This window comes from Haliotis rufescens, unplaced genomic scaffold, assembly GCF_023055435.1.
Source record: "Haliotis rufescens isolate VD_foot unplaced genomic scaffold, xgHalRufe1.0.p SCAF_18, whole genome shotgun sequence".
NCBI classification, from domain to species: Eukaryota; Metazoa; Mollusca; class Gastropoda; order Lepetellida; family Haliotidae; genus Haliotis; species Haliotis rufescens.
In genome coordinates, this window is record NW_025963868.1 from 6,873,401 (window position 1) to 6,892,163 (window position 18,763).

Sequence of the window (18,763 nt, forward strand, 5' to 3'; positions counted from 1 at the left end):
TTCGTTATAAGCGTGTTCGTTATAACCGTAGTTCACTGTATACAAATTCTAGTATCCCATCCAGGATTCGAACCCGCACTCTAAGATTGAGCCACTTAATCGCCAACACACAGTGCGTTAGATGGCAGAGTTTGTGTGCTGGCGATTAGGTGCCTTACTCTGAGACTCAAGCCAGTAATTTGTTATCCCAAATATAATAATTGTTACACACACCCCATGCCTTGTACATAATATACTCTTCAAAAAAAGAAACGCAAAGCCAGATTTGTGCGAGGAAGGAAAATAAGAAAAATGCACCTTAATACCGTTCATAGTGCTGCTGCACGTGCAGTGCGTACAGCTCCATGGCCCTTTTATTAATGCACTGGGTGCGTTTTTCCTAATCGTGCATGTTCCCCACTCATGGTTTGCGTGTCCTTGTTGTGATCATTTTGATCCGGGAAATTTATCTTTGACACTTTAACACATTAAACCCTCATTTTGCACATATTAGTCCGCTATTTTTTCTTTAGTGGCCAAAGATATCCGCATTGCGTTTCTTTTTTTTAAGAGTATATGACCACCCGATCCGCCGATGGAGATTAAGATGTTACCATACACAATGAAAATGTCCTTTTCTACCATCAGTTGTGACCTCACGTAATCCAAGGGGGCAGGGATGGCTCGGTCGTCTTAGGTGCCACAATCCACTGTGTAGAGTTGCGTCCCTTGGGCACGCCAGAACCCTATGATTGTGATCGAATCCTGTTTCGCCCCAAGGTTAAAGTATTTGCTTATCATGCCGGAGGCCGGGTTCAATTCTCCTCATGGGTACAATGTGTGAAGCCAATTTCTAGTGCCCCCCACCATGTTTTGCAGGAATATTGCTAAAATCGGTTTATGGGTTGTGTATGATATTACCTTTAAAAGGAGCCAAATAGTCCAGTGGTATCTTGGTGCCATCCAAGGCTGTCTGCATGACCTTTGGTACCCGGTAGTCCCCCAACCCTCTTCTGGGGTCGCCATTCCACGAATGCTCGGACAACGGTATCGCTGCCCCCGGTGTGCCGAGGATGGAGCCATCCAGGTCCTTGATGAAGGCCTTCTTAAGGCCATCACAGTCCATGTCAACACAATCAGCAGAGTTGATTTTACTGTAAAGGAACAGATCTATGAATGAAGAGTGCTGAATGAAGAGTGCTGAATGAGGAGTGCTGAATGAAGAGTGCTGAATGAGGAGTGCTGAATGAAGAGTGCTGAATGAGGAGTGCTGAATGAAGAGTGCTGAATGAGGAGTGCTGAATGAGGAGTGCTGAATGAAGAGTGCTGAATGAAGAGTGCTGAATGAGGAGTGCTGAATGAAGAGTGCTGAATGAGGAGTGCTGAATGAAGAGTGCTGAATGAAGAGTGCTGAATGAAGAGTGCTGAATGAGGAGTGCTGAATGAAGAGTGCTGAATGAAGAGTGCTGAATGAAGAGTGCTGAATGAGGAGTGCTGAATGAAGAGTGCTGAATGAAGAGTGCTGAATGAGGAGTGCTGAATGAAGAGTGCTGAATGAAGAGTGCTGAATGAAGAGTGCTGAATGAGGAGTGCTGAATGAAGAGTGGTCTTCGGTATACGGAGGAAGTTTCATGTGTCGCGTGTCACAAAATGAAAGAAACATGATATTTCAAGAGATACCGCTGAATATCCTATTTATTATATACTTTGTGTGTAGTTGTATACCAGAAAACTTAATTATTTTATTAACCTTGAAACGGAAATTTTCCCTACCTCACGACATGTACGGTTCGCCACCCCTTGTATTTGCGACGTAAAAAGAGTGACCTTGCAACGAGTCAATATTCGAAGTCACTGTTTATCACTTGATGTGAAGAAACCTTTCAGGTTAGATTTCAATTGTTATTTCAACATTGGAATTTACTGTTTAGTCACATGGTATGAGTGAGGGAGTGAGTTTGGTTTTACGCCGCTTTTAGCAATATTCCAGCAATATCACGGCGGGGGACACCAGAAATGGGCTTCACACATTGTACCCATGTCGGGAATCGAACCCGGATCTTCGGCGTGACGAGCGAACGCTTTAACAATAGGCTACCCGACCGCTCCACGTGGTATGAATTAACCAATGAGATTCAGTCTTTGGCATGACAAGCGGACGATTAAACCACTAGGCTTTCCCACCCCCTCTGCTTATCGTAAGAAACGGCTGAATTGTATTGGCTGGTCAAGCTCCGTGACATGTCTGAATGCAATGTCATCCTACCCAGACAGAGCGGAATGATACTCATAACATCAACCACTGGTTTTCCTGGCCGAGATTCGGTTATTTACAGGCCGTCGAGTTGGAATATGGCTGAGTGAGGCGCAAAACAATAAACAACTCCGACTTACCCGACCCTAGGGATGTGGATGAACAGCTTGTTGCCAGGCTGCACGTTGTGGAAGGCGAGCGACTGGGACTCGATGGGGTGGATGCAGTCGTCGTTGTTGGGGTTGGTGGTGATGGCGTAGTCGTGGCTGGACGTGCATGACGTGCCAAAATTGGCGAAGGTCACATCTGTAGTGTACACAGTATATGTGAAGCAGACAGAGAACGCAAAAATATTCATCGCATGATGATTTCTTTCGAACTGTTTCATCTGTACCCAGTAATTAGAAACGTGAACATAGCGAGGTGTCAGACTAACAAGTTCAGTGGAAATAGATCAACATTTCCCCCAATACCGACAATCAGTTTTTCTTCATCAAAAGATGGCGGCTGACAAACTTTTCATAAGGAAAACCATGCGTTTTTCCACATTGGTTCCAAAAAAACAGTACCTGTCATTATCGTCCAAACAAACTTGATGACGTATAATCGAAGAGGAATAACACAACTTTCACAGAGTTAATGATATTCTAATGTCATGCGTTTGTCAGTAGGGAAAGGTACCGACTGTACAGAACGACAGATACATTTGGGATGTTTTCGTGTGGCATCAATTACCTCGTATTTCATACGATGCCGATTCCTTCTGTTTGAAACATTTCGGTATTCGGGACAAAGAAAAGAGTGGGTGAGTTTGGCTTAACGCTACTTTGAACAGCATTCCAGTTTTATTACGGCGTGTCAGCCTAATGTTGGAGGAAAGCCCGCAATGATGCAGGACTCAGACGTCTACCCACGAGTACTGTTAAAAGTGGCGTTAAACACAACTCACTCACTAACTCACCCATTGTACACATTAAAATATTTCGGTAATGTTTCTCACGTTTTCTGAGAATAACTATAATTCTAAATCTACATCAAAAACATAATTGTACAAATCAGAAAGATATGCTGTCTAAAAATATATGTTCCTGACAACTGACGAGCATACATGTATATGATCGTACAAATGTTTCAATTATCACTTCTAACATTATTTAATCAATCACGTCAATCAATTGTTTTGTTTAAAGAAAAACAGAATATCACTCACTGGTGAGATGCATGATGCCACTGATGGCTTGATAAGCCATAACTCCAATGAAAGGTTTGTCAGGTGCATTGTTCGGGCCAGCACTGAAATTTGGCCACGAGATTCCAACCTTGCCATGGGTGCCATTGCCCCAGCTTCGACTGACGCTGCTCAGTTGGATGTTGACGTCAGACTGATCCACGACGTCGCTGGTGCAGTCGAATGCTGACGTCTTGCCAACAAAAAAGGAATCTCTCACGGTGACGTATTTATCTGAAGTCTGATGAGCTACTGAACCCGGTCCGACGACAAAGGGGAAGACACCGACTCCATTTTCCACAGACACGAGGCTCTCGCCGAGGAAGCTGGCTGGGTTATTGTAATAAAAACCGAAGTCCACGTTCTTCCATGCAATGACGTTGGAATATCGGATGCAGGTTCCGCTGACCCCAGTCTCCTTTGGGAAGATTCCCACGCCCATGAGGTTAGAGTGAGCCTCGTTTCCACTCCACAGAGCGTTTCCGGTACACCCATCGCCTGGTGTGTGGTAGCCCATTCTCTCACTTCCGGCAACCACGTTGTCTCTGAGAACGAGGTTAGTTGCGGCGATAGCCTCGATGCCGCCTTCGTATTCCTCGTTTAGGGGTTCCACCCTGTCCTGGTACCCCCCGGGCCAGATGGACAGTGTCACAAGATTTCTGATCAGGGTACTGTTGTCAGAGTTTGAGACAATTCCTGAAAATAAATATCAATGGAAATTAAAAAAAAATTATTACCTAAAATATTTTTTTTAAAACGCTGCTCATGGAAGTGTTATTAATTTTTGATAAATATGTGTGAGTAAAATAAACTGATATTAATAGTCACATTGGCGATATTTCAGCCGTATGGCGACTACAACAAATGATACATACACTGTCAAAAAGAGTATACACCCATGTTCAATGGTGGGTAAAATGATACAAACAAGACATCTTAATTCAATGGCGATGTATTTGATTCGGGGATTATAGTTGTGTTTTGAACCTTAAGCTTGTAGTGTTTCAGCAACTATTTTCAGCCCAGTAACGTTTTGACAACTATTGCAAGTTTTTTTGTCAAATCGAGTGTATGCTTTTTTTGTCCGGCAGTTTACAGTAAAACTATTTTCAGTAAACATCAAGGTAAATATCACAATATAGACCAAAGCAAAATTCATCTGGATAAATATAAGAACAATACTAAGCACGATACTAGCAATTATTTCATCATTATTGCCTTGAACAGCGGATCCTGGCACGACTAAGGGATGCAACTCTGCTGACATCTTATATTAAAAGCTTGGCACTATTGTTACAATAGATATATATATATATACCTGGTCCCACAGTGTGGTGTACAACGTTGTCTTCTATCAGAAGGTCGCTGATGCCAAAGGCGCCGATAGCTCGGGAAAAGCAGTTGTGGAAGGCATTGCGACGGACGTAGGAGGAACGTTCTCCAACGTTGCTGACGTCCACGAAGGCGACGGAGAAGCGAGGATCGTAGGACATCGTGTACCCTTCTTGGCCCGTGTGGAAAAATTCAACGTTCTGAATCTTTGCAAATCCTGGACAAAAGAAAGAATGAGGAAGCGTTAAGTTAAATCACAGAGAAGGATTGAGGTGGAATATAGGCGTTAACGCTGCTTTTACCCTGGGATGCGGAGATGATTTTCTGGCGGATATTTCGTGTGAGATGTGAGATATCGCTTGACAAGGATTGTTACAGGGAATCCGGAGCTGTCACGAGGAGTTTTATTCAACTGTAAAATGGAATTTAAATAGAAGGGGGTAAATAATTTTGGAAATATCAGAGCGAAAAACTAAATCTCAATTTGCATATTTGAAGGCATTGTCCTAAAAGTACTGTTGAGCGATTGTGTTCATCCAGGTTCTACTAGATATTTTGATAACTATTCAATCCAAATTATCACAGGTGATCGCGAGTCGGTATTCATTTGAAAATTACACAACGGCACATTGGCGTAATAGAAACCATTTTGCGAAGTCGTATTCATTTTTGACATAATAAAAAACGCTTTTCGTAAAACGAGAAAGATTAAACTTTTTGTAAGTTTGAAACCTGAAATCTTTCACAGTTTAACATGAGGTCTTTGAGTCGTGATTCAATCAGTTCTACTGGCAAGAAAATGCAATTGTCGTAAAAGCGAGCCAACATCCGGCAGTTCGAGTTGCGCAGTGACAAGCTGAACTGTTCCTCGCACGATCGCGACTATCCGTTGTCATGGTAATGACTACTTACCGCTGTACGACATGGTGGAGTCTGCTGTCCTGGCAACCAGCAACCGGGCTCCGAACGACTGACTAAACAGTTCAGCATAATCCTCGCCGATGATCTTGATGTTGCGGGTCAGCAAGCCGACCTTGGCGGCGAGATTGTAACTGCGACCGTTAGGTACTGTTTCACTGACGGCTGTAAGTGAAGTAGGTATAGGAAATTAGCAGTGTCTGACAATATCTTAGTAAAAAGGTCAACGTACCAGAGGTGAGGTGAAATGGGGTTTAACGTCGCTTCCAAGATTATTGCACTTAAATAGAGATGTGCATGTACGTGTGTGTGTGTGGCTGCTTGTACTAGTCCGGACTGATGCCGATTTATAGTGCTAGCTCACTGAGATACCATGTCGCAGTTCAACATGAATACCCCACTCAGGCACAGTATACTGACTCCGAGCCGACAGTCCTTGTTTTAGCCCCTTAATGCCAGACCATCTTTTAACGTCTTTTGGTATGACGCGGCTTGGGATCGAACCCCGGACCAATTAACGTTGTAAGTTGTAAAGGTTATACCTATATGTAAGTGAGCCAAGCTTCCATTCAGTGTGAGGGTGAGATTATTTGCTGACACAGCTGTTATCTTGAAGGTCTCAGTGTCCCAAGCCTTGTAGGAAGTCGTCGTGATGACAATCTCCGAATCCACTGCCCACGACACTGGTTCGGAAAGCGTGATAGAGTTATCTCCCGCTGCGGCCGTGACTCCGAGTCTTGTCCACGTTACTCCGGGGTCAAGGCCGTGCATATCTAGTCCGCCATACACAGCTATCGAAATGTAAAAAAGGAATTAATTGTCAGAAAGGTGCGTATTATAATAAAAAAGAAATAAACAGATGCATTAGTCAGAACTAGAAAAATAATACTTGTCAGCTTTGGGGCATAACGGATTTAAAATAATTTTGCAAGATAACAGGTAATCTCTATTTACGTTGACGTTATTCTTAAAGCGGCGTAAAACCAAACTCTCACTTTGTGGATCCAACGCTAACAACGTTCATAACAAGGCACTCACCTATGACCTTTGACCCCAGCGTGGGCCCATCATTGACAGGGAAGACAGGAGTGGAGTGTGACCCAGACAGAATTATGTTGGCAACCCCAGGGAAGGGGTCGTGTGCCCACCCGACAACCAACCGGCCGTAGATGATGATGTACTTGGCCCGGAGGTTGAACGTCTTCGTGGCATTATTCTCAAACTCCAGACCTCCGTGAATTATCAGAGTGTCAATCAAAGGAAACTCTTCGTCAGCCAGGATCCAGTAATCTGATTGGAAGAGAACACTCACACATTAGCCAAACAAGCTACAGGCGAGTGGTATCCCATTTTATTTAGTATACAACTACGGTTTGGCATACAAAGCGCATCTTCACTTAAGGCGCTTAACTCGGGCACGGGTGGCTCAGTCGTCTAAGGCGCCGCGATTCGCTGTGCAGAGTTGCGTCCCTTGGGCTCGCCAGAAACCTATGATTGTGGGTTCGAATCCCGGTTCGCCCCGATTATGTTTCTAGGTTTGTCAGCATCATACCTGTGCTCGTGGGTTTCACCGAAGTGGTGAACGTCAGAGACCTGCATCACTTCGGGCTTTCCTCCCACATTAGGCTGACACGCCGCGATATAACTGGAATACTGGTAAAAGCGGCGTTAAACCCAACTCACTCATTCATTCACTCACTAAGGCGCTTAACTGTATCAGCGTGATACAGGTACGATGTGTTGACACTGTGAGTTTAAAATATAGTCTATAAAACATGACACATCTTTCCTGCACAGGTTACTGTTGATATTTTGTTAAAACTTTTCAATTCGGATGGAGGTGACGAACAATTTAATTCCTTCATGCAAAAGAATATTTTCAGGACATCGAACCAGAGGCTGCGCAGGTGCTCCAGCGTCTAATAATCCCATGTCCCTTCCAATCTCATTAAAATCAGATCTTAGTTCTCGCTACTGCTAAACAAAGATCTGAGGACACATCCGATTAGGGGTCACGTCAGAACGACCTTTCATCCGACCAATCAGAGCGTCGCTTACCAGGTCAGGAAAGTAACAGTCGGAATGTGATTGCTAATCATGCAATCTCGAAAACTTTAACACGGGGTATTTCGAACGATAGTTACGGGCTTAACGACTGAATCCATACAACTTAGACCATCTATTAATTAGCATTTCCAGAATGTTCTTTTGTTCAGGTTTCAAATTTTTAATCGGGAATTTGTCAAAATATATTTCGAAGCGTAGTCGCCAATTTGAAATTAGTGCGGTAAAGCACGAGGAAGCTACCTTCTGATTGGCTAATGACGACTTCTCGTCAGCGTCTGTCATATTTCGCGCAAAGTCGGTCTGACGTGACCCGTAATGGGATGTCCTCAGATCTTTGTTTAGCGGTAGCGAGAACTAAGATCTGATTTTAATGAGATTGCTGTCCCGTCTGGTCGGCACTAGTCCTAATACTAATAGAGAGATTACAAAAATCACTGAGTGTAAGGATCTTTTCAGCAACTATTGCTTGTTGTGAGAGGTTGACGGGGTCGGGGGGTCAGGTTGATTGATGATCATGCCAATCACTTGATTGTCTGGTCCAAATTCGATAATTTACCGACCGCCTACATATAGCAAGAATATTGCTGAGTGCGGTTTTCATTACAAACCAACACACAAACACACCTCTGTCTATGGTGACGTTGTCGTTGTCGATGGGTTTGCCACCTGTCCGGAACTCCCAGGAGGAATTGAGGGACCAGGGGGTGATATGAGGGGGGCGCGTCAGCACGGTCTCTGGCGCTGGGGGAGGCTGGCAGTTTCTATAGTAACAGCGGAACGCCTGCAAATGAAAGGTCCTGTCGGTGGAATATGAGATGGCACGCTTCTTCCTTGATCCAGTGTTACCGGAAACTGAAATAAACAATATTACATCGGTTAACTGTTGTTGAGATCTGAGAGTGAATATTGCTTAACGTCGCAGTCAGCAATACTGTTGCTTCATCACGGCAAACTGTATTGCTTTTGGGGAATGGTAATACAACGTTGAATTATATTTGAAAGACATAACCATTGCAAAATTTAGAATAGCTTCGTCCCAGGTCCGTTACATTCCCCACAATCTCGCATAAAAACGAGACAGTATCATTATATTCCAAGACATGAAAGGATTTGCCTGTACTGTTATACTATTGTTGTGGTGAAGGATTCCCATTGTGCATTGAGTTGTTCTAAATACAGTACGTTACGAGAAAGATGTAAACCACACAAATTTGTTATTCATCCAACTCTGTTTAAATGTAATTCGTTAATGACTTCATCTGATGTACAGACAATTCAAAAGCTTGCGATGTTCGTGTATCACGCCAATAATCTAAGAATATAACCGCATCAACCAAGTCAGCGAGCCTGACTACCCGATCCCGTTAGTCGCCTCTTACGACAAGCATAGTCGCCTTTTACGGCAAGCATGGGTTTCTGAAGACCTATTCTACCCCGGATCTTCAAGAGTCGCTTGCACCATTAACTATGGCTATTCAGCTTCCTTACCCAGATACTGAATCTTGCCATTGCCTTCATCATATGTCCAGCTGCCGGTTACATCACTCCCGGTGTTGAATCCTCCCACGGTCTCGTTGATCGTTGCCCCGCCCACCTTGAATCGGTCGGGTTTTTCGGCCTGCTGGGCCATGGTGATGTATTGTCCGGACTGAAGAGGAAGGGTTGAGCGTGTTATGCCACTTTACGATCAATCGAGTCATTTCATTAATATTTAGTTTGTTGTTTAAAGCCGCTTTCAGCAATATTCCAGCTATATGAAGCATTCGAACGAAATCTGTAAATAATCGAGTCTGGGCCAGACAATCCGACGATTGACATAAAGAATATCGATCTACACAATTGGGATATTATTACATGCAATCAGTCAACTCATCAAGCCTGACCACCCGATCCACTGGACCACCTCTTACGACAAGTATATGTTACTGGGGACCGACAATCTTATACGGAATCCAAACGGGTTTTTCAAATTGTACCCAAATGGGGAACCACTACATCGCGATCCATGGCTTCTTGAGTATTTTTTAACGTCGCACTGAGAAATATCCGAGCTACGGCTACGGACTGCAAATAAGCGAGTTTGGACAGACAAAGTACTACCTGATAATATGAGCACCGTCCTTATCCGTGATACGATGACATTCATTTTATCCTTTACATATTACATTATATTATAGCTAAAATGGATAGAATTATCATAAAAACGCCCGCATGTTATCAGAAATGAGCGGGCCACTGTTTCAAAATCGATATTGTTGTTTCTTTTTATTTGATAACAAATTCCATCCAGTTTAGCTATAATAACGGAAACGCTATTTCAGGGCATTATCATTTGCAGAAACCCTCGGTCTTTTCAACTGTCCCCCTTCGTCGGGCAGTTAATGGAATACCTCGGGCTTCTGCAAATGATAATGCCCTGAAAAAAAACGTTACCCTTATATGACAAAGGCCCTTGCTATACTACAAAGACCCTTGCTATGCTTACAAAGGCCCTTGCTATACTTACAGCGAAATCATAGAACTGTCCGTTGAAGCTGATGTTAGTCAAATGTTCAGCATTGACAAATGTCAGGGAATAATCCTCGCCTTCAGGTAGAACAACCATCCAGCCAGGTTTGTGCGAGATCCTCTTCTCTCGGTACTTCCCTATGCTCGTCCCATGAGCATTGGTCAAGGAAATATTCTTCGCCTTCAGCGAGGTGGGGTTGACGTCTTTGAAGGCAAACCTATGGAAGCGCACCGTCTCGTCACAGACACTGCCAGCAATACCCATACTGAAGGCAGCTGTTTCCGTACACTTGGTCGGCGGGAGGATTCCGGTCGTGGGAACTATGGAGCCACCTGCTGTACCTGTTAATGTCCCATCCTCGTCTTCTATCACGCCCTCGTGTTCCCATCCATATGATGCTTTGTTTGGCGAGCTTGTAAACTGAAGTCCGGAGGATTTATAAAGGAATCCACCGCATTGATCCGAGCATGTTCCGGAGATCCTTGTCCACGAAAAGGCGGAGCAGACGCTTTTGTCAAAGTTTATAAAACTGACATTTCTTATTAATAACCCACTATTGTAAGGAAGAACAATTCCGCCTCTTGTACAGACGTGTTCAGATGCGAGGTCGGGATGGTGGCCAACGATTAGCCCGCCTTTGACCATCGGGCCGTTGGCCTCATCGAACTGAGGAACATGACCTAGAAGCTTGCCTTCATAACCAGCCAGCTTGTTGTTGACGAGAATAAAGTCAATGAACTGAAGCGAACCACTTTGAACCGCTTCCGCGCCCTTTTCACAGTTCCATGCAGTGAAGGATTCAAACTTTGCTGCCACATCCGCCGCCGATGAGGAACAGCTGCCATCAACCTTGGGGAAATAGAACTCAAAGATCCACAGACCGAACCAACCAAAAGAATGTGCTGTGTTGTTTCTGAATTCCCCGAGAGGAACATTCTGGCAGCAGACGCTGGATGTGAAGGAAGGGCCTTCAGGGTGCTTGTGCATTCGGTACCAGAATCCAAAATGGCTCCCGCCGGCTGCTGCATTATGGGACACAGTATTATTTGGGTTGGTGAGCCAAAAGGTTGCGGGTGTGACGTCATCGTTAAGAAGACTCGTACTCGCTCGTACAAACACGCCCAGGTTGTACCGGAAGTAGTTGCCAGTCTCGATTCCATCTTCAAGGAAGAAGGCGCCCCCTTTGACGTCGTATAAGACGTTGTGTTCCACGAATGTGTTGTGGGTGCCGTGCACGTTCACGGCCCTGTTGAAGGTGTGGTGGATGGAGCAGCCACGGACATACGACGACGACATGTCGCCGTTGAGATGGAAGTGTATCGGGTATCGACCGAGTCTGAACGCCTGGCCGGCATGGGTCACCTCGATGTGACTGATTCGCGCTTTGGCGAGATCCTCGTCTTTACGCGGGGCGTGGATCATGATGCTGGAGCCGAATTCATCGCTTCCCATCTCGTCTCCAAATCGTCCCTGGAAACATGTTTGTGTAGCGAACTCCCCTGAAATATGAAAAAAACATAGTAAGAACATTTAAAAAGAAACACTACAATAAACTGACAGAAGTGAGGCGAGATGGTGTTTAACGTCGTCTCTAAGGTTTCAAATAATAGTGCAATGGAAGTGTATTAGAAGTACATGTTTCAAAGAAATTGACCAAAAATACTCGGGAATTACTACGTGTAGTAATATTGAAATGGAAGAGAGGTGAAATTGGGTTTAACGTCGCGTCCAAGATTATTGCACTTATAAAGCGACGTGAATGCACGTGTGTGTGTGCCTCTTTGTATTATTCCGTGGGGATGGCGATTGTATAGTGCTAGTGAATTGAGATACCATACAGCATTTAAACATGAATTCCCCACTCAGACACAGCACACTGACTCCGAGCCGACCAGTTCTTGTTTTAGCCCAATTATGCCGAGTGCCAGACAGGGTAACAACAAGTACCATTTTGTAACAAGCTGAACAGTCCTTGTTTTATCTATCTCCTTAATGTCGAACGCTGGGAAGGGTAATAACAAGTACCATACTTTATCGTCTTTTGTTACGAACGAAAAGAGGCAAATCACCTAGAATGACCATCTGACCAATGAGTCCGACCAGCAGAGGTTGCAGGGGGTTAAGTTTACCCTGAACTAACACGGGGCACGTCACTGATAGTGGCCATTGGATAAAAAAAAGCCTAAAAGAGTAATAACAAATGAATGAGTGAGTATGGTTTTACGCCGCTTTTAGCAATATTCCAGCAATATCACGGCGGGGACACCAGAAATGGGCTTCACACATTGTACCCATGTCGGGAATCGAACCCGGGTCTTCTGTTTGACGAGCGAACGATTTAACCACTAGGCTACCCGACCGCTGCTAATAACAAATGAGGTCACCTGTATCGAATCCTGCAGGACACGCCTCTATCTTCTCATCCCACTGTATATCACGTGACCCCCTGACAACCACGTTGTGTGTCAACAATCCAACTTCCGCCCGGAAGTCGACATCAACACCGCTGAACGTTCTGGTGATTCCAATATGGGTGTAGGTCAAGGCTGAATCTAAGGTCAAGGTGACGTTGTCCGCGGCAATGGTGACGATGGATCGTATTTCGGATTCCTTCTGACTGTGATGGCCTCCAGTGGTTGCTATGACGATCTGGTCGCCGACCTCCCAGTTTACAGGATGTTGCAGGACGATGGTGGTGTCTCCAGCTGTTGCTGTTACCGCGAGACGTGTCCACGTTACGGGAGTTACTTTGCCTGGAAGAGGTAGCGTTATTTAGTGAGTGAGTGAGTTAATATTTAACGTCACATGGGCAGTATTTCAGCCATATCGTAACGAGAACTACATTAATAAGACATATATTGAGACGAAACAAAAACCTGTCAACGATGGTCAGTACAATAACTAGTATATCACAGATTTTATTTAAAACTAGTTGAGAATATTAAAAGTTAGTATGTATTAGAGAACAATACAATATAAAAATGGGCTAGAGATCGTCATTCACTGAAGGGAGATCACCATGCTAGGGACCACGGGGACTTATAGTACCTTTGCTTCCTGCATGGACCCTGGCAGGATTTATATCACCCTACAGTCACTGGCGATAATTGACGTAGCGTTATTTAACAGTGTTAAGACAATGAAACTCCCTCTCTCTAAATATGCTACGCCACCTAGAGTCAACTCTCATTATAATCGATCATCACGATATGGCTGAAATATTGCGGATGTGACGTAAAGCATAAACTCACCCACTCGTTCATTATAGTCGATTCTGTGGGTATGGTTTAACGCCCAAGGGAATGAGTGAGTTTGGTTTGACGCCGCTTTTAGCAATATTCCAGCAATATCACAGCGGGGGACACCAGCAATGGGTTTCACACACTACCCATGTCGGGAATCGAACCCGGGTCTTCGGCGTGACGAGCGAACTCTACAAGGCTACCCAATCTCCCCTTTACTTTAATAAGCCCTTTAAAATACGCATTGTCCAGATAATTTAACACACTTTACAGAAACGTTTAGCTTCATGTATAACAAATAGAAAGTCAGCACATGATCCGACACACCGGCTAAAACTGATGTTCAATAACTTTTTGAAAGCTATGCGAAAACATATTCTTCAAACGTATAAGTAATCAAATAAGAATCATGTCGGTCACTGAAATTCTGTCGGAGAAATGTAAGTACCGTGAAGGTCGAGAATTCCCTCCCTGACGGCCAGTGTCTTGGCGCCATATATTGGTAGTTCCGGTGACCGGAAGTTACCATGCATCGTGATGACTGCTTTGTGCTGAAACGGTTCCGCTTCCGTGCCGACCTTTAAACACAGAAAAGAAACAGTTAATCAAGTTTCAATTATCAATATATGTGTATCCACATTAGAAAGTCGTAACTGCAGAAGAATGTCCTTTATCTTGTACTTTTAATATACATACTATAGTCGAACCTCGTTATGTCGAACTTGGATGTGTCGAATTCCCGGTTGTCTCGAACTCATTTGGGGTCCTAAATATCCAATATAAGCATACATTTCCCTGTTGTCTCGAACCTTGGATAACCCTAACTTTCTTCCAGGTCCCCACGAGTTCGACACAACGAGGTTCGACAGTATACGATGACACCTTGTTAACTTCATTGACTCGATCTTTTGTTTAAGTTACTGATGGATACCATGTAATGTCATCGGCATTTACAGCAGATCATCACATGCAAGTTAGACCATTACATTCCCGTTGACGAATTATTAAATAAAAATTGAAAATAAAAAATATTCAGTTTCAGTCATCGAGTGATACTAAAAGGCTGGAAGACAAAAGGAACGCGTGACCGCAGTACATCACAATGAAATTTCCTTTCTACACACATCTTGCCGAACTAGGCTGGAATTCCTGGGCTCGATCGTAGCGCCACCAGTGGCTATTACGAGTTATGTCCTTTCTATGCCTCTCCTATTGACCAATCAGATTCAACCTCTCGTATGACTTGCATTTGCTTCAAACAAAACGGTGGCGCCCAGTCAAGACGATCTGATAGATAATCAAGATCTATATTGTGATAAAACGAGTCTCACATCGCGAAGTGCATCAAATCACGTGAGCACCTTGATTAAAAACATGAAAAGATTTGGAAAATATCTGTTGACAACGAGTTAGCGGTGCACATGCTTTGCAAATCCTGCAGTCGACCGAAATCTGCATGACACTTTACGAACCGGATTTCGATTTCGGTGCGCGATTTTGATTGGACTATGCATAGACTCGTTAGTCCAGCCAAATGTAACTCCATTATACCAGCCTAGTTCGGCAAGAGTGGAAACTGGACATTTATAGTCAGTTAACTCTCTTGCCGCGGGAAGATGGGTACAATGAATATTGACAAGTTTGAAAACCGGGCTGAAAAGACAAACACAGTGCCTGGAACTTCTTCTACCTCAGAAACATTTTAAACCAAACCTTCCTTCAACGACCCAGTGAAACGGGAAAATTTACATTGCCCGGGAAAACTCAAATTAGATTTTGTTCACCATAATTTAACAATGTACCAGTACATTTTGAACGTTTGTCTTTCATTGTTTGTCAGGTTCATTTAGCCACGAACGCCATGGCCTCGGGGTCGTCTCTCCATCCTTCGAGCTGAAGGGGCGTGGTCAAAATAGGTCACGTGATGCAGGGGAATCTAGTTTACTTTTAAACATTCATATCTACTAAAAAATAAAATTCTTCCCAGTTATACCCAGTCAGTTTAAAAAATAGTAATGAGATACAATTTCTTTTTAAACTTGCTCTATTTAATAAGTTATATAAGATATAGGCCCATGTGTGATAGTGGCTAGAAATGAAACAAATACAAAATGGCAATTCGATGTTTGTTTGTTTGTTTGTTTGTTGTTTAACGCCGCACTCAGCAATTTTCCAGCGTATGATGGCGGTCTATAAATAATCGAGTCAGGACCAGACAATCCAGTGATTGACATCATGAGCATCGATCCACGCAATTCGGATTCGATGACATGCATCAACCAAGTCAGCGAGCCTGACCACCCGATCCTGTTAATCGCCTTCTTCGGCAAGCATGAATTGCCCAAGAACTCTTCTCTTCCTGGATTTTCACGGGTGTGAAGACGATGTAATTGATACGGGTATCATGGTGTATTTGTACCTTATTTGCAGAGTTTCGTAGACTGTTTCCAGTCTAGAAACACTTTGATGACGTTTGTAATGTTTTTTTCAAATCATATTTTCAGGTGTATATTTTCTTTTGCTGGCAGTTGTGTTTACATCATCTCACCTGCAATTTTCCTCCATCTGTGATGAGGATGTTCTCTGCATTTAGGTTTATGTCTTTTTCGTCAAATATCAGTTCACCACCTGAAATGTGTTATTGTCGTGAAGTAAATTTCCAACTTATTAATAGGTCACATGGATAACTGATAAAAAAGTAGGAATACCAATGGTGGAAGATGCGTCTCCTGCAAAAAAGACTAAATACTAACAAACACCATGACAGACAAAATGTTGTTTGGAGTAGACATAACCTAACAGGTGTTCTGTGCAGCAGTTATACATATCAGTCCAATGGAACTCCAATTCCAAATGAGAAATGTACTTGAAAGTATCGAAAGCGTTTTAAACTATCAAATATTTCCATGTGAGGTTAAGTGAGAAAGTATAAACGTTTAACGTCGTGTTCAAGATTATTGCACTTGTATGACAAAGTATGTGCTGGTTCCATAGTTACCGAGTAGTCCTTGTTATAGGCAGAGTATAGTGATATAAGGTTTTTTTGTAATAACGTTGCCAGGGATCTAACCCCCCTAACTTCATCTACAGCATCGAGGCAGTTCATTGCCAAGTAAGACATACCCAAGTCCCCATGAGTGAGTGAGTATGGTTTGACGCCATTTAGCAATATTCCAGCAATATCACGACGGGGGACACCAGAAAAATGGGCTTCACACATTGTACCAATGTCGGGAATCGAACCCGGGTCTTCGGTGTGACGAGCGAACACTTTAACCACTAGGCTACCTGACCGCCCTAGTCCCCATGAAACCGATTCTCAAAAATGTCTAAATCCTCAAAGAATTTTGGAAAGCAATCATTTGTGGTTTAAACTGGAGGTGAGACCCGGGTTCGATCCCCGCCATGGGTACAAAATGTGAAGCCCATTTCTGGTGTCCCCCGCCGTGACATACTGGAATATTGCTAAAAGCGGCGTAAAACCATACTCACTCACTCACTGGAGGTGAGCCACCAACAATTTTGAATGTGAGAGTAATGTCAAGTCATGCTGTCCGTGGATGTCTCCACAGTAGCACGGTTAATGCGCTGGCATATGAAGGGTCATCGTCGGACAGAACCAGATGGTCGAGCACACGCCTTGCGGATCGGGGCACAATTAAGGGACACAGTCGTGTCATGAACATCTATCAGCCTTCTACGGATGTCCCAGTCTTACCTTGTATGATCAGCATCTTGAGGATGGGCGTGTCAGTGTCCAGAAGAAGGATTTGACCTTTAGGGACGACGACAAGGTCTCCTTTGGTCGGAGGGTCAAGTCCACCCCACGTGTATTTGGAGGACCACACATCGATGTACTCAAAGTCTGCGTTTGTCTGAAGCATTGACGGGGAGTCAGTTAACCATGGGCGGTGTGTCATGAACGGTTAGCCATGAACGGTGTGTCATGAACTTTTAGCCATGAACGGTGTTATGGTTGGTTGGTTTGTTGTTCAACGCCGCACTCAGCAATATTCCAGCTATATGGTGGCGGTCTGTAAATAATCGAGTCTGGACCAGACAATCCAGTGACCATTATCATTAGCATTCTCAAGGACAAACTTTAACGGGTCATTAACGAGTCGAATCGGGGATTCCAACGCCTTGCCAGTGCACTCTATCTTTCGTGCCACCTTGTTATAATAATAATAATAATAATAATAATAATAATAATAATAATAATGTGTTCTTGTCTCGAACATTGAATGATGAGCTCTTTTTTTATATTGTCTTTTTACGAAGAAAAAATTACATGTTAAATGCCACATGAGCTCTTTGTATAGATCATCTAACACACACAAAAAATCATGTTTCTATGAAGAATGATAAACTGTACCTGTTTCGCCATTCCGTTTCCGTTGATTTCCACAACTACTTGGGTCTTCTGGGAGGATGTTGCACCGGAGATGCAAGTGATTTCCGTCGTTGTTACCGTGGAGACAGAGCAGTCAGCGCCACCTATCGTCACCGTAACTGCGCCTGTGGTGCTTCTGTGACCGCCAATGAAACTATTCAACATGTTTCCTACCTACTTCAATAGTCATGGATCTAACGTTAATAGAGATGTTACATGTACATGTGTGGGATAAACCATAGGGATAAATCACATGGATAAATCACAGGGATAAATCACAGGGATAAATCACATGGCTAATCCAAACTCAAGTCGGCTAAGGTTAGTTAAGGGAATATATCTAAAAAAAAATGATCCGTGAAAGTCACGCAACGCATGTACAGCCAGAAACCAGTCTCTGTGAAACCTTTTAATGCCATGATGGAGCTAGAAATTCGTTATACTGACGGAAGGGAGTAGTGAGTGAGTGAGTATGGTTTTACGCCCTTTTAGCAATATTCCAGCAATATCAAGGCGGGGGACACCAGAAATGGGCTTCACACATTGTACCCATGTCGGGAATCGAACATTGGTCTTTGGCGTGACGAGCGAACGCTTGAACCACTAGGCTACCCGACCGCCTAAATCACGGTTCATATGTGGACTTATCAATATAAAACGCACATAAATCACAACCTGTAGCCCAGTACAGTGTGCGATAACAGTAAAGTGAGGGTCTCTGTGAGTAATGAGCCTCGACTTCTTGCCATATTTGCTTATCCAATTCCTATAGATACTGTTATATGGCATTGTAATTTATTCTTGAACAATGTTGTAATTGTATTACATTGATTCTGCTAAG

At 43.6% G+C, this 18,763-nt stretch overlaps 1 protein-coding gene across 1 annotated transcript in view; it reads right to left on the reverse strand.

The window, feature by feature from the left end:
- The window catches only part of LOC124149663 (fibrocystin-L-like), a 60,629-nt gene that overhangs the window by 13,412 nt on the left and 28,454 nt on the right, over positions 1-18,763 (reverse strand). The window contains exons 28-42 of the mRNA XM_048398137.1: positions 17,905-18,058; positions 17,248-17,404; positions 16,078-16,157; positions 13,978-14,107; positions 12,672-13,040; positions 10,285-11,786; positions 9,267-9,426; positions 8,403-8,630; positions 6,750-7,001; positions 6,254-6,502; positions 5,706-5,876; positions 4,780-5,010; positions 3,444-4,157; positions 2,374-2,539; positions 901-1,133 (exon numbers count right to left, since the gene is read on the reverse strand). Coding sequence (XP_048254094.1) covers positions 901-1,133; positions 2,374-2,539; positions 3,444-4,157; positions 4,780-5,010; positions 5,706-5,876; positions 6,254-6,502; positions 6,750-7,001; positions 8,403-8,630; positions 9,267-9,426; positions 10,285-11,786; positions 12,672-13,040; positions 13,978-14,107; positions 16,078-16,157; positions 17,248-17,404; positions 17,905-18,058 — 4,796 coding nt within the window. The remainder of the gene's footprint in view (positions 1-900; positions 1,134-2,373; positions 2,540-3,443; positions 4,158-4,779; positions 5,011-5,705; positions 5,877-6,253; positions 6,503-6,749; positions 7,002-8,402; positions 8,631-9,266; positions 9,427-10,284; positions 11,787-12,671; positions 13,041-13,977; positions 14,108-16,077; positions 16,158-17,247; positions 17,405-17,904; positions 18,059-18,763) is intronic.